At 41.2% G+C, this 27,554-nt stretch overlaps 2 protein-coding genes across 5 annotated transcripts in view; one reads left to right on the plus strand and one right to left on the minus strand.

The window, feature by feature from the left end:
- Positions 1 to 6,113, plus strand: LOC105016004 (heat shock protein beta-7-like). Its single transcript, XM_010879585.4, has 3 exons — positions 1 to 431; positions 1,497 to 1,654; positions 5,828 to 6,113. The coding sequence occupies exons 1-3, from the start codon at positions 197 to 199 to the stop codon at positions 5,996 to 5,998; spliced, it is 564 nt and encodes a 187-aa protein (XP_010877887.2). The 5' UTR covers positions 1 to 196; the 3' UTR covers positions 5,999 to 6,113.
- A 4,327-nt stretch (positions 6,114 to 10,440) lies between these two features.
- The window catches only part of LOC105015878 (chloride channel protein 2), a 155,889-nt gene continuing 138,775 nt past the window's right edge, over positions 10,441 to 27,554 (minus strand). For 3 of the 4 annotated variants that reach the window (XM_010879382.4, XM_034292781.1, XM_034292779.1), the window contains 4 exons: positions 26,699 to 26,734; positions 23,335 to 23,439; positions 16,958 to 17,044; positions 10,441 to 13,027 (listed from right to left, as the gene is read on the minus strand). In XM_010879382.4, coding sequence (XP_010877684.1) covers positions 12,827 to 13,027; positions 16,958 to 17,044; positions 23,335 to 23,439; positions 26,699 to 26,734 — 429 coding nt within the window. In that variant the 3' untranslated portion in view covers positions 10,441 to 12,826. The remainder of the gene's footprint in view (positions 13,028 to 16,957; positions 17,045 to 23,334; positions 23,440 to 26,698; positions 26,735 to 27,554) is intronic. The other variant, XM_034292780.1, reaches the window with a different exon arrangement.

Raw genomic sequence — 27,554 nt, forward strand, 5'->3', positions numbered from 1 at the left:
TAAATTAGACACATAGTGACAAAGGCAGAGAGCTCAGTTTCAGTTTATCGGTGTATGCATTGGGAATAATATGGACTACTGAAGTCTCTCTGAGCAGAGACTCAATGACAACAGAGCCACCAGTATATTCCTAGTGTGGTCAACTAAAAGTTAATAGTACTTTTCAACGTTTGTGTTTTAGACACCACTCATCACCATGGCTGTGAGCAGCTCTTCGTCCAGTCGGTCCTCCTCTTCGTCGTATCGCTCCTCAGCACGCTACAGCAGCTCCTACCGGTCAGAAGGGTCTGGTGGTGGGGTGACTGACCCCCTGTTTGAGCCCTTCCTCGAGACGGAAGTGGTGGGACCCCACAGCCTGTTTGGAGAGGATGGGGACGTAGCCCCTCTGTGTCTGCCCCCCTTCAGCCGACACCACAAAGACGGCGTCCCAGGTGAGTGGAGAGTTGGCGGTTTGGGAAGTAGACGGCATTTGTGGTTAGTAAGCGGTGGTTAAATAAAGATAACTACGGCGCAAAAGCCTGGCCGTGGGTCAATTGGACCAGACAGAGTCGAAGTCTAGCACTTCACTGGTCCAAAGAGAACAGTAGGATGTAAAGTCTCTTAAACCAAGAACAAGGTGTGTTTTCGAAGGAGTGATCGTGTAAGTGTTTCAAACAGGGATCTTTCTCTGCCATCTACAATGGGTTATGCAAATGTTTTCCCATGGGGTGGGTGCCTCTAACCAAACTGCCTCTGGCCTTGAGTGCAGCAAATTAACGTCACTGTGGCGCCAGTCTGTCTCCAGGGTTCCAGTTAAAGTGTACTTACAGACAGTGAAAGAGGCCAGAGTGCTGGACAGTGGTGAAGCACTGAACGTTTCATAGGTGTTACAAATAGATAGAGAATAAAACAAATGAGTTACCGCAAAGCCACAAACAGACCAGATAGTGTGTTTAATAGACTGTGAATCTCAACTCTTCATAACATCATAATGCTGTCATTAAAGAGTGTGTTTATGGCCTGTGTGATTATTCTGCATGTCTAATAACCCAAATCTAAAAAATCTAATTGTTAAATGATTTGTATGTGTGTATATGTGTGTATATATTTGTATATATAAAGAAAAATGGGTGTAAAACAGTTGACAGCTTTTATTAAGAAATATTTGGAGTAAGAAATTACAGCATGTAGCAAGGAGTGGTCCAATCTCTACCACCAAATCCCTCATACTGATAAACGGTTAGTTGGCTCTGATTTGCTTCTTTTTTTTTCCACCTGTCCAGATGGACGTTTTACACTGTCCTAGTTCACTCATGAGTTGCAGTGTCTCCATATAAAACTGCAATGCATCCTCCTCGATAATGAACCTTAATCACCCCAACCTTACCTTAATTTTCCCATGTATTATTACCTTGTCATATTGCATTTGTCCCCAAGTAATTGTGTAAATGTGAACCTAGTAAATGAAGGGTTATGTTGATTGATAACATATTTTCCCTATTTGTTTTGTCTTCCAGGCTTAACAGGTGGTACCGTGACAGGCCGTCCTGCCAGTATGGGTGTGGTCAAATCATTGGGGGATAGTTACTCCATGTCAGCTGATGTCAGTCATTTTGAAGCTCATGATGTGGTGGTGATGGCCTACAACCACCACATAGTAATCCACGCTGAGAAGGTGAGAGAGGGTCAGTGGTAGAGCGGGTGTCTATGCACATGCAAGGGCTGGAAGTTCCCACAAAAACAGTGAATCCAGACAAAATTTTCCCCAAATGTTATTGAGCCCTCACTAGGAAAACTGTGAAATCCGTAAGAGCGCAGTAGCTCTAGATTACAGTTGCTGCAGTATGACAAAAAAAGTTGTGTGTGGTTTGTGTGTGCGCAGTGTGTTGGATTTAATGAAGTGCTAGGTAAATACTTTTGAGAGGCACTGTACTGGAAAATATTTCTATACGCATGTATACATACACACAGAGAACATTTGAATAGCAAGACAATTTGAACAGAAACACAAGTCCTTTCTCCTGCTGAAGAGCATGAATTAGGCTGTTTTGAGGAGGTTTGAATCCTGCCTACACACACAGTACAATAGACCAACCTGCAGTTGATACTGTGGCAGGATTAAAGCTGTGTGTGAGAAAACCTTGGTAGAGCATTTTTCTTCGGCTTCAAAGCAGTGCATAATTCGGACTTAAAAGGTTGTGGGTCTTCCAGCCGGACAATGGCCCCTTAATCCAATAGAAAAAGTATGCTAAGAGCTGAAATCAATCTTTGCCAATCATATTTTTCCATGTCATTTTTGTTTATTTTCTGAATGACATTAAGAGACTTGTTTCAGTAAGACCGTCAATGATAATGTGTGGAAAACAAACTGCTCTTAATTTTCTTCTACTTCCTTCTACTACAAGGTTGGGATTGTTTTTTTTGCTGCAGCTGGAAGTATGCCTCCATTACCCCCAAAGCAGTTAAGCAGTCTAATACATAAACATAGTGTGGGATTAAGTTTGTATCTGTATGTGATTAATTACTACAATTAATTAGAAATTATAGAACAACATTCCAGCCTTCCTGGATAGGTAATTTGTAAAGAGGTAGAATGGTTTGGGACGAAACAGTATCACAGCTTTTGTTGAAACAGACACAAACTGCTTATTCTAAAATTGTGAAATAAACACAAACAAGTATATTTTGGATACAGGACACTATTATCTTCAGATTTTGGAAGCAATGCAGGCTAGCAAGAACACTGTTCTTACTTTAAACCTTAACCCTTACTCCTACCCCTAAACATATCCTTAATCCAAACCTAGTTGTTATCCAACATGTATTGCATTAATTACTTTGCTTCAGGTAATATCTGAAAAAATGGTGTCCTGTGCATTATTTCTTTGAAGATCTGAAAAAATTGTCAGGTACATTGTAGATCTGAAAAATAATCCTGTCCTGTACATTAATAAAAGTCTTATGTTACAAAGTTTGATCTTACTCAGTACTATCCCAGAAAAACATACAAAATGTAATTTCATCAAAAAAAAAATTGCAATGGCTCATACAGTTGAATGTCCTGCCCACATGGTCCAGAAAGATTGTGAGCATACTGTTCACTTTCGCAGCAGAGTCCCAACGGATGCTCCTGTATTAGTTATTGAAACATGCAATGTGTAGCTTGTCTGGGAGTAAGATGTCACTGCCCATAATAAGGCTGGAATTCACTTTGTACTCCCTGCCAAACCCTTTTCATGTCTGACCCATTGACATGTGAATTTATTTGTTCTTATACTTAACTTTTTAACCAAAGCCATGTCATATTTCGCTTTAAAGTTGTTGTATGTCTCTAGGTTTTTCCTATCCTTTGTGCATCAATTCTTGTTGTTGCTTACTTACACTTTGGGATCTATAGGCTGGTTATCTGTAAAAGCACTTTGTTAAAGCTCCACTAAGTATGATTTTCAGTAAAACAAAAAATTACTATTTTGCATTACTCACCGGTCAGAAAGCGGTTACGCACCAATGCACAATAGAGAATGAACCTCATAATAATGAGAAATAGATTAACCTATTCCACAAAAAAAACTCAGAGTTCGATATTATTAGCCTTGCCTAACACTTTGGGTTCCTGGTTGCTAGTTATAGAGAGCTAGTCTTCTTTCGGTTCTGTGCAGTTTTCATAGTCTGTAGAAGACAACGGAAGAATTGGCAGTTTGTTATCCTGGTCTCTAGCTGCCATTATAGTTTCTTACAGTAAGCGAACTTCACTCCCTATGGCTACTTATGCTATATATATCTTCCAGGAAAAATTCGCTTTCTCAAAATAAGTCAAGGCAGAAGGCCGCCTCTCCAAAGGCTAATTGGCTTAAACCGGATTGCTGGAACAGAATTGGCTGGAAAGTGGCGGCATGCACCAAAAATTATAAATTGACATTCCACTGGCACTGAGCTGTCTGTGTTGCAGAACAACTCTTATAGAGGGCCTCGATCATAACATGTTTATAGGGGACATCACTTTTTTACTAAAACAATACCACCTAGTGCAGCTTTAAAACTATTCATATAAAAAGGGCCTTATAAAATATGTTCTTATTGAAATGTTAGTAGTCAATATATACATTTCCTGATAGACCCGCCAATTCCAGAGGCTTACCCGAAGCTTTACGTTGTCCTGTACAATTGTCCTGTACAATTGTCTTAGTTTTTTCTACAAAAAACATTTCTGTTTTCCTGAGATTGCAATAAGAATTTTACGGCCTGACTGTTAGTCAGAATACACATTCCCTTGCCCCCTTAATGGCTTCCACACGTTGGAATGATCCTTAAGACGAGTGGAATATTTCTCCCGTGTAGAACACAACAAGCCGACTAGCTAACTAGATGAACTACAAGGGGGAAGTGTGGTTTTTGTATTAATTACTTGTTTTGTCTGCAGAGGAAAACTTCATTTGGACTGTACGTTATAGCAACTTCAAAGAGCACCTCGGAGGAAATATTTGTTCAAAGATTTTGCCGCAGGGCAGCGACGGTTCATTGAATGCCACGTTGTGTTATATCGGGTGTTTCTTTAGTTTTTTTCATTCAGGCTAGGATGAGCAGAATCTAAGCATGGTCAGATTCTTCAACAGGGTGCTGGTGATATAGACCTGCACCATTTCTGAAATAGAGAAATGTATTGCATGGTCAAGTAGAGAATAACTTAAGAAAGCTTACATACATCCAGTCCTTCTATTCACTCCACCGGGCAGGTCCATGGTTCTGCTTAGACAAACACTGCTCTGGCATTAATCGTTTAGGATCCTCTGCCTGGTCTCAGCTCCCGAACTGCTTAGATTTACTACCAACCTCGGTCTACTCTGCCGTTGCTCATCCTCATTCACTTTTGTATTCTTACACCATTTCTGTCCTTACAGGTCCGGTAAACTTGAACGAATCATAACCCAATTTTCTGCCTCAGCGGATATTTCAGCCAAAGCCAGGAGAGTGTACTTAATCCTCATTAATATGAATTTTCAGATGTTACACAAACAATCGCACGAGGCAACAGTCAAGAACAGCGACAGCATTGAATCCCTGTGCATCAATGCAAAACGTGGCACAACGTTAAGTGGCCTTTCCCAGATCAGAGCTGTACTAGCAATAACTGCAAATCAGTAGTTAGCCGGCTGTGAAAAAGACTAAGAATTATGCAGTACTGAACTAGCTTTTAAAAATGTGTACGAACTATTTACTTGTACATTCCGGCTCCGCTGACCGGCAGATCCTGTTGTAGAGGTGGCAAGACGAGGAGAGCTACAGCCCAAACAACTTTGGTCAATCTGGCAAATAATGGCTAATGTGAAAACTGTCAGCAAAGGACATGTTGCGTAACATCGTTTGTATGCTTGACTCTTGTTCTTTTGGGGAAACTGGTGCATTGGATGTCATTTGCGTCTTGATACACGAGATCATTTGCATGGAGAGGACAGTTCAATGAGCACATGTTGCCACTGGTTAGCAACACCTGCTGGTATGCAGGTACATACTTCATTCCGCCTTGAAAATTCACAGAAATTGATTCCTTGCATTGATTAGAGCAGACATTTCTACCAGACCTTTAAGGGGAATGGCATTTGATTTCTTTTTGCACGACGTTAGATGGTTCAATTATCAGTTTTCTGTAAACATCAATTTGAAAAGAATAACTTCACTTTATTTAAAAATCAATCATTGTATGTAAGGATAACGTAAAAAAATATATACACAGACTTTTTTCCCATCAAGTTTAAAAGTGTCAAATTCTCCCTGAATCTCTGCTTGCCCTCTCCCTCATTCCTCTTTTATTTTATCTCCCTCACTCCCCCAATCTTTCCCTCTACCTCAGGTCTTGGAGAATGGTAGTGTCAGTGATACATTTACCCATAAGACCCTGCTACCAGAGGACATGGACCCCCTGTCGGTCAGTGCCACGCTGACCCCCATGGGGATGCTTGTCGTCAGTGTCCGGAGGACCCAGGCCCTGGGAGGACTGGAGCCCTCCGCAACCCCCTCATAGAGACACACTTCTGAAAACCATTCATCTTTTAGTCCTCTTTCTGTTTCACCACTATAGTTTTGTACTTTTAATGTAATTGAGGGAATTACAGAAGTGGATAAAGTGTTGAATTGTTTTTTGTCTTTTTTGAAGATTATTGAAACTTTAATTTGTTGTCTTTATAAAGACTTGTATTATTTTTCAAAAGGGAATGAGGCATTGCAACCCAATAAAAATACAATAGAGGTTTGGATATATAAAATGCACCTGAACAAAGCAACCATTAGATACCAACTAAAACTCTGAGTAGACCTGACGGAGAGAGTTCTGTTCTCCAGTAAGTAATACAAATAACTAACTATTGCTTGCATGATCCCTGGACAATGAATCCTTGCCCAGAGCCTTAGCCAGTAATATCCTGGATGATAATTGGTCTGACAGAAGGTTTTAAGAGAAGCAAAATGAAATCTCATGCTTGTCATTCTTCATCTCCATCTCCTCACCTTTAGCACTTTCTTTCACAATCACACAAAGACCGTGCGAGAGAGCGAGCAAGCAAGCAAGCGAGAATGTTTCAGCATCAGAGTTTAGGTTGCTTGTAGAAACCTTATTCATTGAGCTGTCTGCAATTTTTACCAGCAATTATACCAGTCTGCCTATCGAACGGAGTCATTGTTAAATATTCCTCTCCTTCTACCCTCCTTACTTTACAATGGACTTGATTATTTTGGCTTTGATACCTTCAACTGCTATTAACCAATGTAAAGTCCACATTGTCTGTGAAAGGAGACAAAACTAAAATGTCTGTCTCAAAGGACTAGCAACATCCATTCCACCGCAATAGAAATTACTAGTCCGGCAGTAAACTGGAGTCTAAAGACACACAACCATTTTCTGTGGGACATTTAATCTTTGTTTCTGTCACACAGTCACAGGAATAATCCAAATCTCTAACAGGATTAGGCAGTTTTTTGTCTCATCTCAGATTGCAGTGTTGAATGTTCAGGGATTAAGGAATGATTACACTGTGACATAATTCAGTATAAATCTAGCCATGAATTAACACACACTGTGTTTTCTATCCTTCCAGGCACCGGAAACCCAGAAATCCATCTTCCCTATCCTTTAGCCCTAAATCTGACACCAAGCCTTAACCCATAATAAACCCAAAAGTAACTCCAATTCCAACACAATGCCCATTGTGCATTTTACCCTAAACTTCACACCTTGCCCGGAAATCATACTGCTTTAGTGGGGACGATTTGTCAGGTTTTACGATCTTTGTGGGGACATCTGCTCCACCCACGCACACACACACACACACACACACACACACACACACACACACACACACACACACACACACACACACACACACACACACACACACACACACACACACACACACACACACACACACACACAGGAAAAGGTGTACTACTCACAGTGGATGTCCGCCAGCAAGGGATAAAGAAGCATACTTAACGAACAAACCTGTTTAGCTAATTAACAAAATATCTTCCAATTTCAGTACAGATGGTTCTTCACTCCAGGGAAAAATATTACATACCTCAGAGAGAAAGAGCAAGAGAAAAAAAAGAATGTAACAGACGAGAGAACAAGATGAAGAGAAACATTACTCTTGCTGTTATAATGCCTCTGGGAAGAAAAGAAGAGGGGAAGAAAGGAAACAAGGACAGCTATCAAAATGAGAAGTTATTCTGACCAAGACTCCAGACTCACATTTGTTAAAATCTCTTTATTCATCCCTGATATACAAAACATTATTCATTTGTTCTTGTGAAAAATAGCACTGGATTTGTTAAACTCTAGCTGGTTTGACCCCAGTGGGTTTTTGTAGTTGGCCTTTTCACAAACATATAGTCCAGATGGCTTTAAGCAGCGGAATTCATAAAGGGCCTGGGACCAATCAGAGAGTGAAAGTGTGTCATCATACACATACACACCGTCCTTTCCTTACATCCATACGCACGGTCACACAGCTTTATTAGTTTTCCTCATATAGACACACACATACATACATACATACACATGTGTATGTATGTATGTATGTTTATATATATATATATACACACACATACATACAGTGGGGAGAGCAAGTATTTGATACACTGACGATTTTGCAGGTTTTCCTACTTACACAGCATGTACAGGTCTGTAATTTTCATAGGTACACTTCAACTGTGAGAGACGGAATCTAAAACAAAAATCCAGAAAATCACATTGTATGATTTTTAAATAATTAATTTGCATTTTATTGCAAGACATAAGTATTTGATCACCTACCAACCAGTAAGAATTCCGGCTCTCACAGACCTGTTAGTTTTCTTTAAGAAGCCCTCCTGTTCTCCACTCATTACCTGTATTAACTGCACCTGTTTGAACTTGTTACATGTATAAAAGACACCCGTCCACACAATCAAACAGACTCCAACCTCTCCACAATGGCCAAGACCAGAGAGCTGTGTAAGGACATCAGGGATAAAATTCTCAAAGAAAACCATTAGTAACACACTACGCCGTCATTAATTAAAATCCTGCATCGCACGCAAGGTCCCCCTGCTCAAGCCAGCGCATGTCCAGGCCCGTCTGAAGTTTGCCAATGAACATCTGGATGATCCAGAGGAGGAATGGGAGGAGGTCATGTGGTCTGATGAGATGAAAATCGAGCTTTTTGGTCTAAACTCCACTCGCCGTGTTTGGAGGAAGAAGGATGAGTACAACCCCAAGAACACCATCCCAACCGTGAAGCATGGAGGTGGAAACATCATTCTTTGGGGATGCTTTTCTGCAAAGGGGACAGGATGACTGTACCATATTGAGGGGAGGATGGATGGGGCCATGTATCGCGAGATCTTGGCCAACAACCTCCTTCCCTCAATAAGAGCATTGAAGATGGGTCGTGGCTAGGTCTTCCAGCATGACAATGACCCGAAACACACAGCCAGGGCAACTAAGGAGTGGCTTCATAAGAAGCATCTCAAGGTCCTGGAGTGGCCTAGCCAGTCTCCAGACCTGAACCCAATAGAAAATCTTTGGAGGGAGCTGAAAGTCTGTATTGCCCAGCGACAGCCCCAAAACCTGAAGGATCTGAAGAAGGTCTGTATGGAGGAGTGGGCCAAAATCCCTGCTGCAGTGTGTGCAAACCTGGTCAAGAACTACAGGAAATGTAAGATCTCTGTAATTGCAAACAAAGGTTTCTGTACAAATATTAAGTTCTGCTTTTCCGATGTATCAAATACTTATGTCATGGAATAAAATGCAAATTAATTGCTTAAAAATCATACAATGTGATTTTCTGGATTTTTGTTTTAGATTCCGTCACTCACAGTTGAAGAGTACAGAATGACAAACTTCTACATGCTTTGTAAGTGGGAAAACCTGCAAAATTGGCAGTGTATCAAATACTTGTTCTCTCCACTGTACGTACATACATACATACATACATACATACATATACACATATATATATTTTTTTTACAGTTTTCAATTTATTTAAAAAAATAAGTTTCTCGCATTCATGTCAAGTCATAGATTAAAATCTGGTTACAAAGTGAATTGAACAAACGTTATTGCGCAAATTGATTACCTAATAATTCTAATAGAAAAAAGAAAAAAAAAATCACAGATTCTTCTATTTCAATTAATACATATTAATAAATATGCGCCTGTAATAAAAAATCTATGGAATGAGATGTCAAAGTGTGAATAAGGAAAATAAGGAGATGGACTGAGAAACACTTTGAAAAACAACAAACAGACAAAAACAATTTAACAAAAGCAAATCAAATATGGTCAAATCAAATATGGTCAAATCAAATATGGTCAAATCAAATAAGGTCCCTTCAGCAAGTCTGGGGACTGACAACGTGAACTGGCATGGTGATTTGGGCATAAATGAACACTGACACAGCCTTCTTCTTTGTCTGTGCACTCGTGCGTGCATGCATTTGTCATTTCCCTCAAACTTAATGACTAACAAAGCAAACCTATGCTACCCTTGTCACCCCACAGGGGCATGGAATGATGTAGGCACTTGTGAAATGATGAAGTCATATTAGCCACAGAACGTTAGAAGAGCAACGGATCTCTTAATGAGTTGTTAAATGTTCCTGAATGGTTCAGATTCCTGCAGGTTAGTGATGTTCAAATGTGGCCCTCAAAGCCAGTTCCACTCCAGTTGTTCACTGCAACCCCCCAATCAGGGACGTTGCCTTCTGATCTACCTCGTTAGTAATAGCACTCACCCGGTGTCCCACTTTTAAATAAGTCCCTGATTAGAGAGTTGCAATGAAAAAGTAGAATGGAACTGGCTATGTGGGTCAGCTTTGATTACCACCATTAACTAGTAGTGGTTAGTGGGAATCAGTCTACTAGTTAGTTTTATTATCATTACACAAACGTCATACAGTACAAACACTTTGGAAATGTTTGTGACATGCTGAGGCTGAAAAGGCATTTAATATGATCAGATATAGAGGAGCAATACACAACTTAATAAAACATTTAAGGAAGAGAAAATGGACAGTGCGCAGTGACAGATAAATTGATGAGATGAATGATTATACAAAAACGCTATGATATGTTAAATATATTAAATCTATAACCCTATAGCAAAGTTTAAAATCCACACATGGCCTAAAAGCCCTGTCCCTATTTTCGAAAGTAAGCCATGATCAAAGTTCGTCGGATGAATTATCAAAGCCAATCATACTTAACTTAATGATCCAAATGAATTCATATAGGAAAGACACAAAATACTCATAAGAAAAATACTCATGACAACTAAATATCCATCATCATAATGACATTGTCCATTAACGTTTTGCACAGCATATATTTCCCATATTTCTTGTTTGATCTATTTTGGTCATACCGTTAATGTCACGTGCGCTGCTTTTAGCAAGGCCATGCGTTCAAATAGGGTTGTGAGTGTCAGTACCAGACCCTATGCATATCAGGAAGGGCACACTATTCTGTGACAACATAAATGTGTTTGTTTTCTTTTCAGTGGGCGAGGCTACTGTAAATAAAAGCTTGTCATGCAATAACACCTCCAATTGGCGGAAGTGTGTGCGTGTACTTTGTTCAGTGTGGCACTGAATAAGACATCTACGTGCCTTACAACCACAGTCAGAGCTTGCATATAATAGAAGACACCTGACGTCGCTGACAGATAAAACATTAGCAACAACAGTCAAATCAAAACAACGACTGAAGGTAGGAGTGTTTGGCACAGTAAGTGACTCTGCTCAGTACAAGAATTACAACGAAGATTAAAAAATAAACAACAACATGACCCCTGTCAATCAGAGAGAGTGTGTGAGTGAGAGAATGGAAAAAAGTAGCAGCCATACCTACAACCAGAGATGTTAGGTATAATGACAATATATTTGTCTGCACCCTAACAATAGGATTCATAATAGGACATTGTTACCCACAATTCAGTGAGGGAGTTTATGCAATCTCATTGGAAGCTTCACACCGTGTTTGTGCAGAATGGGGCTTCTATTGCTAAGCAAGTCCTCATTAATAGTTAAATAAAATCAAATGATTAAGGAAACCATGCATCATATTGAGCTAGAAACTAATGCAAATACATAAATAAGTAAAAAGCAAAGGTCAGGTTCTACTGAATACACTCCCCTAAAGTAAAACCATAGATAAGGAAAAAAGGCTTTCATTTTGTCATCTTTCAGCCACCCAATCAATTTCCAACCTTCACTCCTTCCCCTCTACTTCTTCCTCTTCTCCTCACTCCCTCTCTTCCTGTACACTCCAGCTAAACACAGTGAGTCAGGGTTATTAAGAGCTATATTTGGAGAAAACGTGTGTCCGAGTATTCTTAGAAAAGAGTGCACAGCACATGTGCTTTCACCACCCTAAAATGCTCTTTCAAATATACCATTTGTTGGTTTGCATAGAGTAGGCTATTTACTCACCAAGACTCAGTAATGCAACACAGACAAATTAAGAGAGGAAGAAAGACAGAAACAGAGTTGTAATTATGTCTCCTAATAGGAGCCCAGTACAGTATGTGGTTCTGTCTACAGTGACAAGATGAGAACTAGCTACAGTACAGGGGGTGTTCTTTCTACTAACCACCCACCCTGCATTTCCAGTTTATCGTCTCTAAGGTGGAACATATTCCACTAAGGTGGTGACAGAATAAAACTGCTGACGTGTTGGATAATACAATAAAAATCACAAAGTAAGAAAAATAAATGGTTGGTTTTGCTACTTCGTCTGTCCAGTTACCTAACAAACCATTATATCCATAAACTCACAGTCCATACACTTACACTATCACTCACACCAACATACACACAGGTACACCATCTTCCTATCTCTGTTTAACCTTCTGTATATGGAAGACTGGTGAACATTTCTACAGGTCCCCAGAATACTTACAAACTGAGAGAAATACCCAAGTCCAAGCAACAAAAATAAAAATCCCTTTACAGTTCTACCATATTCCATAAATTTTGTTTAGCTGGGACATTTTAACCTCCCCTCCACACAGCTCTCTTGTTGTGGCCCCCCCCGGCCTGGTTGAGAGGAGGGTCCAGTTTGAGGTGAGGTCTTCCTCCTTCAGTGTTGTGGATTCAGTGCAGGGCCCAAAGACCCACTGGGGGTGTATGGGGGAGGAGGATGGGTAAAGGGGAGAGGGAGAGGCAGGAAGGTTAGGAGAGGAGGTTGAGGGGAGAACTTTCTACTCCAGAATTAAATATGGACCCAAGCCCTGAGGTTGCAGTATTGGTTGAGGCGGCGGGGTTCTACGCTTCTCCCCGCCAACATGCCCGTCCCCATTCTTTTCTACCTGACCCCTCACTGGGACTTCTCGTCAGAGTCGGAGGGCAGGTGCTCCCTGGGGAGGGACATGGACTTGTGGCGGTCCCACAGCTTGTGAAGCTCTGTGGCTTCATTTTCGCTATTGCTGCTGCTGGTGCCGCTATCCCGGAAACTGGCCAGAGGGGGGCGCACCTTCACCCCCTTCACCTCCACAGAGCCCTCGATGGCCTTCCGCAACTGGAGAACATAAAGGTAAGTAAGTCAACAAAGGTCAACAGACAGGCCCAATCCAAACCACGTAGCCTCTTCACACACAGAGTACACATCACAGGCGTGAATTCCCAGTCTATTTGGGCATGAGCACACAGTTGATGAGAAAGTATATGGCCACTTTTACACTAGATGCTATATCTTGCCCCTTATTCCAATATAAAAGGTGTTAACTAGGGCTGTCACGATTATTACATTTTAGTTGACGATTAATTGTCGCACGAATAATTGCGATTAACAATTTAATTGTCTAAATTGTAAATTGTATGCCACTATTATAGTGTAAGCCTAATAATATTGTAAAAATACAGCTCCACTGCACCTTTTTCTTTCTTTTCCAAAAACTTCTAAAAAGGAAGGTTCTGAGTGAGGAACAGAAGGGTTAAAATTAAGAGACCACTGCAAATTGAACTTCTGTACCTCACTCCAAACGTTCCTTTTCAACTTTTTTGGAAAGGAAAGAAAAATGTGCAGTGGTCTCTTGTTTTTTTCTGGAGTTGTACATGGATGGTGGATCTGGAGGTTATTCTTCAGATTTGTGGTATTTGCGCTTTTTAACACCGCCTTTCTGGAGCAAATCCGGCAATTTGCCTCCTCCAAATTATTGGGCTCACCACTTTCAATTTGGCTTAAAACCAAAATGAGCCCAGAGTGGTGCAGTTGTTTTCAAGGTTGAGTTTTAGTAATTGGATGAACTACACTGCTCAAAAGAATGAAGGGAACACGTAATCACAGTATAACATCATGTCAATTAAACTTCAGGGATATCAGTCTGTCCATTCAGGAAGCATAAGCGATTGTGATTCAATGTCACCCGTTTTGGTCCAAATGAAAGTGACAACAGGTGCACTGGAGAGGAAACAGCAAGACAACCCCCAAAACGGGAATAGTTTTGAAGATGGTGGCTGCAGACAATTGCTCTCTTGTTATCCTTCCTGGCAGATTTTCCTCTAGTTTTGCATTTTCCTTGTCACTACTGGTAGCATGAGGCAGTACCTGCAGCCCATTCAGGTTGCACAGGTAGTCCAGCTCCTCTAGGGACGGCACATCTATACGTGCTGTCGTATGAAGGTTTGTTGTGTCTCGCAGTACAGTCTCAAGAACATGGAGAAGATTCCAGGAGATGGGCCATTACAAGAGGAGATCTGAACAGGGCCATAGAAGGGCATCAACCTAGCAACAGGACCGGTATTTACTCCTTTGTGTGAGAAGGAAAAAGAGGTGCACTGCCAGAGCCCTACAAAATGACCTCCAGCAGGTTACTGGTGTGCATGTTTCTGACCAAACTGTCAGAAACAGACTCCATGAGGGTGGCATGAGGGACCAACGCCCTCTAGTGGGACCTGTGCTAACAGGTCCGGGGCCGAGCAGCTCGTTTGGCATTCACCAGAGAACCTCAGAATTGGCAAGTCTGCCCCTGGCACCCCATTCTCTTCACTGATGAGAGCAGGTTCACAATGAGCACATGTGACAGACGTGAAAGAGTCTGGTGAATGTTATGCTGCCTGCAACAACATCCAGCATGACCGGTTTGGTGGTGGGTCAGTGATGGTCTGAGGAGGCATATCCTTGGAGGGTCACACAGACCTCCACGTGCTAGCCAACAGTACCCTGACTGCTGTTAGGTACTGGGGTGAAATCCTCAAACCCATCGTCAGACCTTACACTGGTGTAGTGGGCCCTGGGTTCCTCCTGGTGCAGGACAATGCCCAGTCTCATGGGGCCAGAGTGTGTAAGCAGTTCCTGGATGATGAATGCATAGATACCATTGACTGGCCCTCACGTTCCCCAGACTTGAATCCAATTGAGAATCTCTGGGACCTTATGTAACGGTGTATCTGACGCCGCCAAGTAGCACCACAGACTGTCCAGGTTCTCACTGATGCCCTGATCCAGGACTGGGTGGAGATCCTCCAGGACTCCATCCGCCGTCCCATCACGAGCATGCCCAGATGATGTTGGGAGTGAACACAGGCATATGTGGGCCATACACACTACTGAGTCACATCATGGGTTGCCGTGATGAAATTCATACAAGTTGGAACAGCCTGTGATTTCAATTGTTTACACTGATTTTCAATGTGACATTGAATCCAGCCCGTGGTTGGTGATTTTGGTTTCCACTGACCGTTTTACGTCATTTTGTTCTCAATGAATTACACAATGTCCAGTAAAGATTTTTGATGCAACAGATATGCGACTGAAATGTGTTTGTCTACTAAATAACAGTGTTGCGAAATGTCATTACCGTGCATAACAAAACAATTATAAACTATGTTTTAACATGCTGAAGTTAAATTATTTTCAGTAAATGATCTGTGCCTATAACTTCCCGCAGAGCTGTCAAACGCTCTTCTGCTCCCATGGGCTAGACATCCTAACTGATGGAAACAGAAATCATTATCTGGCATTTGTTGAGATGTTTCCAACATTGGCCTGAAAACCCCTTATTCAGATTGGAAACATGATTTTGGAATCAAAAGATTGTGCCAAAAGATTGTTAAAAGATCATTGTTTATAAAAAAATTATTGCGATCGGGCTCAGCCGTAGTGTTAACAAATTCATTTAATTAATTTAATTACTAAAAGTATGCTACATCCAAAACCCCTAAGTAAAAAGATAATTAGACTCAATAACTTTAGCTGCTATGACTTCGTTCAAATGCTTCCTGTAGCTGATGTTCGGTCCGATAGATCAATGTTAAAACATAATATATCTTGCTGAAAAAAAGCATTTCTTCATGGCAGAGTCATCCAATATTCCTCCACAGCAATTTGACAGTGATCAACAATAACAGGAAGCATTTGGTTGAAGTAATTACAGCTAAAGGCAGCACAGCCAGTTATTGATTGCAAAAAGTACAATCACCTTTTAACAAATGGACATTAGGTGTTGCATAATGATGTTAATTCGGTAACTGAAATAAATACCCAAATAAAGTGTTATTTAATTACACAGGCTCCCTTGATCTTATATTAGGTTTTATTGAAGGATCTTAAACCCTTCAGTGTAAGAAAAGAAGCAACCATAGAATATACTTTTCAAAGGCACTGTACAGTTAGAGGTATCTACGTGCAGTCCAAAGCTGAATGGTGATGATATTACAGGGTTGTTGCTATGGTGTGACAATATACAGTATAATGAGTTGCGGCCAAGCAGGTGTACATATTAAAGTGGACATTGAGAATAGGTAGTGAAACAATGCTACCATGGGAATTAGATGATCAAATGTTATGGTTCTGAAACTCAACATGTAACAGACAATCAAATGTTTTGGTTCTGAAACTCAACATGTAACAGACAATCAAATGTTTTGGTTCTGAAACTCAACATGGAATAGAGGATCAAATGCCTCGGTTCTGAAACCCAATATGTAATAGAGGATCAACTGTTATGGTTCTGAAACTCAACATGCAACCACCCTCACACGCACTACCTCAGTGTACCCAGTTATTAGGAGGGATATGAAAAGCTAACGCAGCTGTGATGAGAGGCGTGAAGAGGCAATGCTCGTCTGACTCCTGTTTTTGTCTGCCTGTCTAACACCAAACAAAAGGCCTAAATGTCAGCCTGCGGAACAGCACCATGCTTAGCAACAACGCCTTGTTTTACTGCCAATTTACAAAGGCCGAGTGCCTCCGAAGAGAAACCAAGAGAGGAGAGACTGCAAGGGAACATAAAATAGTCCTTTGTCTCGCTGCCTGTCAGTGAACAAGGGATGGAAAGAACAGGGCTTATTATTACTGGCAGGGTGTGTGTGTGTGTGTGTGTGATGGTGGTAGTTCTGCTGAAGACTGACAGTTAGGACAATGATGGAAATGAACGGTGTCATAAACGATGACAGTGCGACAGTGTCACGCCGACGTGGTCAACACCAGGTGACCCGTGTCACTCACCTCTTTGAGGGACACCACCCCAATGAGTCGTCCGATGCTGGTGACGTAGGCATGGTCCAATCCCAGCAAAGAGAAGATGGTGTGGGTCTATGGAACAGGAGATTAATACACTTAGCCTACATCAAGAAGACGTTCCCATTTGACAGTACTTCAAAGATGGAATCCGTGACCCACCAACATTAAACATACTGACATATGGTTTGGTTTTTGTTTTCAAAAACAAGGGAGCTGGCATTTTGTGCCGTCAAATTATTTGGCCGGAATTCTTACTGGTTGGTAGGTGATCAAATACTTATGTCATGCAATAAAATGCAAATTAATTATTTGAAAATCATACAATGTGATTTTCTGGATTTTTGTTTTAGATTTCGTCTCTCACAGTTGAAGTTTACCTATGATAAAAATTACAGACCTCTACATGCTTTGCAAGTAGGAAAACCTGTAAAATCGACAGTGTATCAAATACTTGTTCTCCCCACTGTATTACATAGGTCCTGGCCTAATGGCGAAATGGTTTTGTCTGGAGACATGCGGTTTTCTACATTGTAATGGACAAGGTACAACCGTTTGTAGGCTGCAAAAGGGTGCTTACATGCTGCAGTTCAACAACATCTTTACTCATGGTTTTCACGATGCATGCACAGGGCACGTAACCTGTTGCCCCTCAAGCATAAACGAAAAGGAGAAAATAGCTATGATCCTGCAGAAAATCCCCCAAAAAATCATTCTTGAATGCTGCAGGCCAGACAGTAGGTTGTTATCCAAGGTTGTTGCTTGCTTATTTCTGTCTGTCACTAGCATAATCAGAGAAGTCAGCTTAGCTTTCTCCATTGAGACTGTGACTGTGCCTCGATCTAGGTCAAGCAAAGCAAAACAAAGTGGTGTTGACCACAGCAATCTTTCTAGAATAAAAAAAGATGGGAGAAAATGCATCTAAAAACGGTGTTAGATCCCGCGCTTCAAAAGCAGTCAAAGTCAATGAACTAATCACTCATCATACAGCTAAACCCCCAGCATCCCTCAAAAGAGGCGTGGTTAATATTTTCGACTTCAAATATCAATTTACATTCAAACAAATGACTGTTTATTGAGGTTCTAGCCATAAAATCTACAGGCCCTTTCACACTGCATAATGCAAAAATAACCCAGTTGCATCACAAATGTGGCCTTCATAAGACAGTGGCAAAAAGAAAAAAGGTCTCAGCTAGAGTTTGCCAAAAGGGATATGGAAGACTAAGACCAAATTAAAGAAGATTCTATGGTCTGATGAGACCAAAATATAGTTTTTAAGACCTGTGTTTGGCACAAGACAAACATAGTGCTTTGGGGTGGTGGAATCATGCTATTGTTATGCTTCTCAGCAGAAGGGACTGTGAGACTGGTCAGGATTGAGGGAAGGGTGAACAGAGCCCCTTAAAGAAAATTTGATCCAGAAAGTACAGGTTGATGTGAAGATTCATTTTTCACCACAACAATGAACCAAAGCACACAGCCAAGACAATTCTATGAATGTCCTTGAGTGGCCCAGTAACAGCATTCCTTAATGAGTTTGTAGAATTCATAACCAGACTGTATAGTCAAGACGGATAAACTTGACTACAATATTAAAATGTTCATGTTCAATGACCATCTCCCCAAGGCCATTGGAGCCTGTGGCTTTTATAAATAAAAAAAAATCTAACTTACACATTGCTACAACCATAACTGGGATTTAGTTTGGTCCTGTGGAACAGATATTGTGGTTTAAACTTTTTCCCGTCATAATCTTGGAATAGCAGACAGCCATCTAATTATGTTCACCGTCATAACAACTAACTCAGTGCAATATTGAAAAACATACCTTTCCAACTTGATAGAGCAGAATAAAAACAACCTAAAATGTATTTTCACAAAGTTGAAAAGCTAACTAAAAAGTAGCATTCCACAAGTAAAGTTGGCCTTCACTTTGACAGTGATGAATTCATGAATTTCTTTGACAAAAACATCATGATCATTAGAGGAAAAAAATAAACTCCTTCCTAAATAACCATACTTTCTTCAAAACTGACATCCTGAGATGGCACAGAACTGCCAAGACCTTGGAGCAATGGGGACACTTGGGGGAATTGGGAAACGTATTAATCTTGTATCGCTCTACACGTTCACTACAAAAGTAATGAGCTCTAAACTCACCAGCTGTCAACTGGACTCTATTTCAACTAAACCACTTAAGGAGCTACTTCCTCTGCTTGCCCCGCCAATGTTGAACATAAATGGTTCCCTAAATTGCTCCAGAAATGTACCAAACTCACTGAAAGTGGCAGTATTAACGTCTCTTTTCAAAAAGCTTGACCCGGGCAAATAAATAAATAACTACTGGCCAATATCAAACATCCTTTTCCTCTTCAAATGTTTAAAAATCTGCTTCGCTGGAACTCACTGCCTTCGTGAAGACAAGAACTAACTACAAAATGTCAGATTTTAGACCCCATCATAGGTTGAAGATTTGCACTTGTAAAGGTGGGAAATTACCTTTAAATGGATTCAAACTGAGAATCTGTCCAGGTTCTTCTTGAACTTGCCTTTGATATCATTGATCACTCCCTTCTTTAGGAAAGATTGAAAAACCATATTGCCACGTTTTGATTCTCTATCAGAAAGATATCAGTGTGTATGTTTGAATGGTCTTTCGTCTGACAAATCAAAGGTAAAGGTATGCTTTGGTGTAGCTCAACTTTATTTGAGACCATCTTTATTTGTTACTATATATTATATATATATGCCGCCTCGTGGGGATGTTATCCGGAAACACAATGTATATTTTCACCACTTTACAGACAACACAGCTCAATGAAACACGGCAAACCTCCAATATTGCCCACTCTTGAAGCCTTTGTTTCAGGCTTATGGAAGTGGATGACAGAGAATGTTTTACTTTTAAACTTCGAGATAAACAATATCCCATTATTCCACTAGGGCAGATTTCTGCCCTACAGCACTCAGCAGTCTTTTTAGGTAGGAGACTATTAGCATGGCACTTCTTGACGTGGCAATATTTGCCCATTCTTCTTTGCAAAAGCGCTCCAAATCTGTCAGATTGCGAGGACATCTCCTGTGCACAGCCTTCTTCAGATCACCCCACAGATGTTCAATTGGATTCAGGTCTGGGCTCTGGCTGGGCCATTGCAAAACGTTTATGTTCTTCTGGTGAAGCCATGCTTTTGTGGATTTGGATGTGTGCTTTGGGTCGTTGTCGTGCTGAAAGGTGAACTTCATCTTGAGCTTTCTAACGGATGCCTGAAGGTTTGGTGCCAAAATTGCCTGGTATTTGGAACTGTTCATAATTCCCTCCACCCTGACTAAGCCCCCGGTTCCAGCTGAAGAAAAACAGCCCCAAAGCATGATGCTGTCACCACCATGCTTCACTGTGGGTATGGTGTTCTTTGGGTGATGTGCAGTGTTGTTTTTGTGCCAAACATACCTTTTGGAATTATGGCCAAAAAGTTCAACCTTGGTTTCATCAGACCATAACACTTTTTCCCATGTACTTTTGGAGGTCTTGATGTTTGTTTTTGCAAACTTCAGCCGGGCTTGGGTGTTTTTCTTAGTAAGAAAATGCTTCTGTCTTGCAACCCTACCCAATAGCCCATTCATATGAAGAATACGGGAGACTGTTGTCACATGTAGCACATAGCCAGTACTTGCCAGAAATTCCTGCAGTGCCATTAAAGTTGCTATAGGCCTCTTGTAGGCCTCCCTGACCAGTTTTCTTCTCATCTTTTCATAAATTTTGGAGGGACATCCAGTTCTTGGTAATGTCTCTGTTGTGCCATATTTTCTCCACTTGATAATGACTGTCTTCACTGTGTTCCATGGTATATCTAATGCTTTGGAAATAATTTCTCCTGAAATCATTCTCCTGACTGATATCTTTCAACAATGAGATCCCTCTGATGCTTTGTAAGCTCTCTGCGGACCATGGCTTTTGCCCTGAGATGCAACTAAGAAAATGTCAGGAAAATCCTACTAAAACACCTGAACTTTATTTGTGATTAATCCGAGTCACTTTAAATTATGGGAGGTGTGTAATGACTTCTATTTAACATGAGTTTGAATGTGACTGGTTAATTCTGAATACAGCCACATCCCCAGTTATAAGAGGCTGTGCACACTTATACAACCAGGTTATTGTAAGGTTTTTATTTTTCATTATTCCCCCTTGAAGATTTCAGTTTGTTTTTCAATTGAATTGTTCACATTATAGAACACAGTTCTGGAAACAGTTCTGACATGATTTATCTTTATCTCAGTCTTTTACATCATAAAAACCTGGCATACCGGGGTGTGTAGACTTTTAATATCCACTGTAACCCCATGCCATCCCCAGCACTCATGCAATAGAGAGAACTGGGGGCTCTTTTAAGGTTGTTCGTGATCGGTTGGCATCCCTTTGGTAGTATGGATCTTGGCTGAGTAGGTGTAGCCAGTTCCTGTCAAGGGTAATCTTTGCACGGAAAACCCTGTCTCAGTCCCTCAGTCCCCATGGACATAACTAAGGACAGTCTGAATTATTAGCTGAGTATCACTGCCCACAGCCCGACTGGTCATCACTGGCCACAGCCTGACTGGTCATCCTGGTTCTTGTCCACCTGGTTGTGAGGCTGATCTTGATTCTGCCTAAAGTCCCTGGAAACAGCCCACCTGTACTTGTGTCATATGGTCTGAAAAGTTCCCAGCAGCCAGAACTCCTCACTAGGTCTCTGCATAGGTTCTAACCATACTAGGGAGTTATTCCTAGCCACCGTGCATACATTTCTGTTTGTTGCTTTCTCTTTGGGGTTTTCTGCTGGGCATTTGAACAAGCACTTTGTAAAAGGTGCTGAAGTATAACAAGTTTAACTAAAGTTTGATGGTCACAAGAATCAGATACAGATAAAGCTTCACATTGTCTTTGTTGAACAACTCTCATTTCTAGGCTAGGGGACCACCCAATGGTGTAGCCTCCACTCCCAAGAGTGTGGTGCTCAAAGCACCTTCTCCTGCTTCTCCCTTTTTTCAAACCTTCAAAAACTTAATCCAGAAATTCTTTATGGGGAACATTGACATTCAAGATTAGCCAGCAACTCTGTTTGATGGACCTAAAGCATGGTGATATGGTTCACACTGCTAACCGTTTGATGCAAAATGCCTCCTTCAGATGTAATCAACATGGTTTTGATAGAGATGGAGTGGCTAGGATCCACAACCTGGTTCATCTTTGTGCTAGATAGCCTGCTGTTCACAGGAGGCATTCCAAGAGCTCTAAAACTCTATGGACAACAGAAGCCCCACTGGCTTGTCAGGCCATAACAAGTATCTTTCAGCTTGAAATCAGAAAAAATGGGAAAACACTGTTTAGAAAGATGCCAATAAATATGGACCTCTTTAGCTAAGGTTGAGGGAAGATGGTCAGTCCTTCTGCAAATACTCAGTTGCTCTGCCAAAAACATGTAGTGGCGTTAGATCCGACGTCCAACTTCGCAGGAACACAATGTTCCTCGAGTGTAGCTGAGCTGATCACAGTAATCACGCAAACTAGGACGAACAAGGACAGCAAAAGCATGTACAAAATGAAGACCCAGAGACAAAGCTTCTGAATATCTATGGAAGCGACGTTGCACAGAATACACAAGGCAAACGACAGACCAAAATTCTTACTTGTAGGTTCGTTGTATGAAGGGATTACTTGGTCATGTGGGTGAAATTTAGAGCAAGAACCACACTGACAAAAGCTCGACACACACCCCATATAACAGGGAACATTTTATGTAATCGGGTGTTCCATTAATATTTGCAAGACAGCAACCAAACAAAACAGCAAAGGATACACGCTACCCTGACTGGCAGAAGCAAGAGAGTAAAAGCCACACATAAATACCAACATGCAGATGTACATAAAAGCACACATAAGCAATGTTTAATATGTGGAGGGAGATATGCATGGTATTGGGCGTTGGCAGTGTGCCATGAAGGAAGGGAGAGATTGATGGATTGGTGCAGAATCCAACTCTTAAATGTTTAAACAGCAGGCACACAGAGGAGGGAGGAGAGGAAGGAAAAGGGGGAGGGGTGTTATGAATGAGGGACATGCCAGCGCTGCCGGCATGTGAGAATGAGAGTATGTGTCGCAGTTGGAAACCTGAATCAACACTGCTCAAAGCCTCCCCTTCATAAAGCCCTGTTCCTTTCCTTTGCACTCAGAGGAGACTGGTATTGTATTGTGGCAGATCAGATGCACTTGTGTGTGTATACTGCAGTGGCTGTAATATGTCAACAATGGACTATCCGTCTACCATACTCATTTTAAAATGTTAACCTTGATGTTACGGGCTTAGTCAAAAATGAATGGGCAGACAGACCTTATGTAGTGAGGTGCGCTCCACCAGTTGGAAGGGGGCGGGGTCAATCTTGCAGTTATCGAAGTTCACCGGCTCATCTAGTTGATTCTCCTCCCACTCTGCAATCTGCAAACAACCCACCGAAGAGAAAGATGAAGGGAAACATTAGAGCTTCTCAAAGCCTTAAAGATGTGTAAAATATTTAAATGTTTTTACATTCGTGGTAAGAAAAAATTTGCTGCGCATTTAATTGATTTAACAGTAATTGAATATCCCCAAGCAATTGTATTGGTATTCCCATTAGGCAACTTTCAGTATTCACCAGAAATGGCTACAGTACTTTATTGTACTATAAATGTACTGAACTATACTGCACTGCAGGTACATTATATAAATGTATCAACTGTATTTAGATGCTGTATGTTATGTCCCTGTGTTGTCTACCACTAGCAGCACCATTAGGTGAATGTAAAACTCTGGGTATGTATAAATATACTTTAATTAGCCAAAAACAAATGATTCTGATTCTATTATAATCAAGTTAACTCTAGTGAATCTTGTTTTTCTCTGTTTACTAATGTCTGGTCGTGGTGTCGATACACTCATCCTTGTTCTGGATCAAGCAAGCAAGTTCATTTATATAGCACAATTCATACATTTAAGCGATTAAATGTGCATTACAAAAAAAAGAAACAAATATAAAAATACAATAACATAAAAATAAATACTCAAATGAAAACATCAAAAGGGTTCCAGTCTGGGCTTCACTGGTACCAATATCACAGGTAAATGTTTTAGATTGACTTACTATAGTCATGGGTGCATACATGTTCATGCTGTATAAAATATACTTTTAAATTAATGTGGGAAATGAACACGTGTACACTTGTTGTATTGTGGAGTACTGAGATGCATAGCCTGCAGGGGGCTCTATGTCCATTCAAGAGAGATTCGAATTGTCAGGACGTAGTCACTAGATACTACAGCCAGAATGTCTGCCCAACCAATCAGATAAAAGTGTGATGTCAAAAGTCCTGCCAACTGACATCTGAAAAAGGGAGTGTGATGTGGTAAACAAAAGAACTAGCTCAATATGAGGGAATTCATAAAAATCCCCCCCCCAAGAAAGTCTACTTTCATCATGAAGCAGCTATTTGAGTAAACCAAAATGTGAGTTTATGAATAAAACATGAATGGTGAATATGGTGAAATCATCGGTCTGGAGGCTATTACCATTACCTCAGTACAATATCCCAAGACTTGAGGTCAAACAACAAGGCAGGCTTAAGGAATTTTGGGTATAGTGCCACCATCTGGCCAAGTTACACCACGTTATCGGATCTGTGTACCGAACTACACCATGTACAGTGGGGAGAACAAGTATTTGATACACTGCCTATTTAGCAGGTTTTCCCACTTACAAAGCATGTAGAAGTCTGTCATTTTTATCATAGGTGCTCTTGACAAAAATCCAGAAAATCACATTGTCTGATTCTTAAGTAATTCATTTGCATTTTATTGCATGACATAAGTATTTGATACATCAAAAAAAGCAGAATTTAATATTTGGTACAGCAAACTTTGTTAGCAATTACAGAGATTATACATTTCCTGTAGTTCTTGGCCAGGTTTGCACACACTGCAGCAGGGATTTTGGCCCACTCCTCCATACAGACCTTCTCCAGATCCTTAAGGTTTCGGGGCTGTCGCAGAGCAATACGGACTTTCAGCTCCCTCCAAAGATTTTCTATTGGGTTCAGGTCTGGAGACTGGCTAGGCCACTCCAGGACCTTGAGATGCTTCTTATGAAGCCACTCCTTAGTTGCCCTGGCTGTGTGTTTCAGGTCATTGTCATGCTGGAAGACCCAGCCATGACCCATCTTCAATGCTCTTACTGAGGGAAGGTGGTTGTTGGCCAAGATCTCGCGATACATGGCCCCATCCATCCTCCCCTCAATACGGTGCAGTCGTCCAGTCCCCTCTGCAGAAAAGTATCCCCAAAAAATGCTTCACGGTTGGGATGGTGTTCTTGGGGTTGTACTCATCCTTTTTCTTCCTCCAAACACGGCAAGTGGAGTTTAGACCAAAAAGCTCTATTTTTGTCTCATCAGACCACATGACCTTCTCCCATTCCTCCTCTGGATCATCCAGATGGTCATTGGCAAACTAGGTGATCAAATACTTATGTAATGCAAAATATATTATAAAAAAATCATACAATGTCATTCTGGATTTTTGTTTTAGATTCCATCTCTCCCACTTGAAGTGTACCTATGATACAAATTACAGACCTCTACATGCTTTGTTAGTAGGAAAACCTGCAAAATCAGCAGTGCATCAAATACTTGTTCTCCCCACTGTAGGTCGATGTAGGTCTTTGCATTCAAGACCAACAGTTCTCCAGATCAAAATATACAAATGCAAACAGTTAAAATAGTAAATATTCTGTAGTTCTAAATACTTAAAATACTTAAAATGTGGGTTTTATCTCTTTCCATGGGTTGTCATGAACTATATACAAATTGTACTGTATTGTTCTTAACAGTTAAAATGCTTACACATGGAAAAATCTCTATGACTGCTTAAATTGACTTTCTACCAAACCATTTTAATTTAAAAAAATCCAGTCATTCCAGAAATCCACCAAATCACTGTCCAAACCCCAACCCATATCCAAATCACTGTCCAAACCCCAACCCATACCCAAATCACTGTCCAAACCCCAACCCATATCCAAATCACTGTCCAAACCCCAACCCATACCCAAATCACTGTCCAAACCCCAACCCATATCCAAATCACTGTCCAAACCCCAACCCATACCCAAATCACTGTCCAAACCCCAACCCATATCCAAATCACTGTCCAAACCCCAACCCATATCCAAATCACTGTCCAAACCCCAACCCATATCCAAATCACTGTCCAAACCCCAACCCATACCCAAATCACTGTCCAAACCCCAACCCATATCCAAATCACTGTCCAAACCCCAACCCATATCCAAATCACTGTCCAAACCCCAACCCATACCCAAATCACTGTCCAAACCCCAACCCTTATCCAAATCACTGTCCAAACCCCAACCCATACCCAAATCACTGTCCAAACCCCAACCCATATCCAAATCACTGTCCAAACCCCAAGGCCAAGGCATTCTGTTCCCTGTGTAATGTGTAATTGGCCTAATGTCCTCCATGAAGAAATTACAGATACACGGCAAGTTGTCAGCTTTAATAATCTCACAGTCATCAAATGCTATGACTAACTATTCCTCTGGTAATTAATCAACACATCACCCTAACTTTGATCAGACTGATATATTCTGACGGTGGGTGGGTTGGTTGGGCGGTTGGGTGGTGGGGGGAGGGCAGTAAAGGCTCACCTCTCTGATGGTCATGTCATCCTCCACATCATCATCCTGGGAAGAGAGGGACACAGGAAACATGTCAACACACTTAAACCCACTCCAGACACACGCCAGGCAGTAACTGCACATGCGCCAACACACAAGCACAACGTCTAAATGAAAGATCAGACAATATAAAGACAGACTGCACAAAACACTGCACACTAACACTACACATTAAAGGGACCGCGTTACTGCCTCATTGCGGTACAGCAGAAACCTGAGACAACATGAAGAGGTGGATGGAGAGAAGTGATAAATGAAACTAAACGGTCAATACCCAGATGATCCATGGAAAGGTGCTTGGAGCAGATGATGAGATTTGTAAAGTGATGACTGTACAGTATCTGACCATGAAGCTGTGATGGTCCCAGAAGGCCCTCAAAATGCTGAACTTGAGTATTTGTCTGTCTGTGTATGTCCGTATGTGTCAATAATTGTGTGTATATGTACAATTGTGTAAGTGTATGTACTGAACGTGTGTTGTTTTCTATATGTTTGTGTGTTCTGTATGTTTGTGAGAATTCATAAAGATGTGTGTGTCTCTCTCTTTCACTCTCTCCTCTACACGTGACCCCTGTCCCAGCCTCAGACCCAGGAGTTGATTGGTCCCTGAGCTCGTTCATCTGCCTGTCTGCAGTGGCTGACCAGCCTGCGACCACGGCGATAGTTGCCCTGGGTTCCGGCAAATCGAGGTGTCCTGCTTAATGTTCAATAATGTACCCAGGGGTCAGATGTGTGTGGAGTTGACCAGACACAATCTCCCTTCAGAGACTGACAGGCACCTAGCCCTGCATTTTACAGTACAGAGCCTACCTGATATTCACTAGGG

The sequence above is a fragment of the Esox lucius genome, chromosome 1 (genome assembly GCF_011004845.1).
Source record: "Esox lucius isolate fEsoLuc1 chromosome 1, fEsoLuc1.pri, whole genome shotgun sequence".
NCBI classification, from domain to species: Eukaryota; Metazoa; Chordata; class Actinopteri; order Esociformes; family Esocidae; genus Esox; species Esox lucius.

Excerpts from the sequence above, each read along its gene's own strand:
- LOC105016004 (XM_010879585.4), top strand. The coding sequence starts at position 197 with ATGGCTGTGAGCAGCTCTTCGTCCAGTCGGTCCTCCTCTTCGTCGTAT. Across the intron at positions 432-1,496 it reads CCACAAAGACGGCGTCCCAG|GCTTAACAGGTGGTACCGTG; the intron begins GTGAGTGGAGAG and ends TTTGTCTTCCAG. Across the intron at positions 1,655-5,827 it reads TAGTAATCCACGCTGAGAAG|GTCTTGGAGAATGGTAGTGT; the intron begins GTGAGAGAGGGT and ends CCTCTACCTCAG.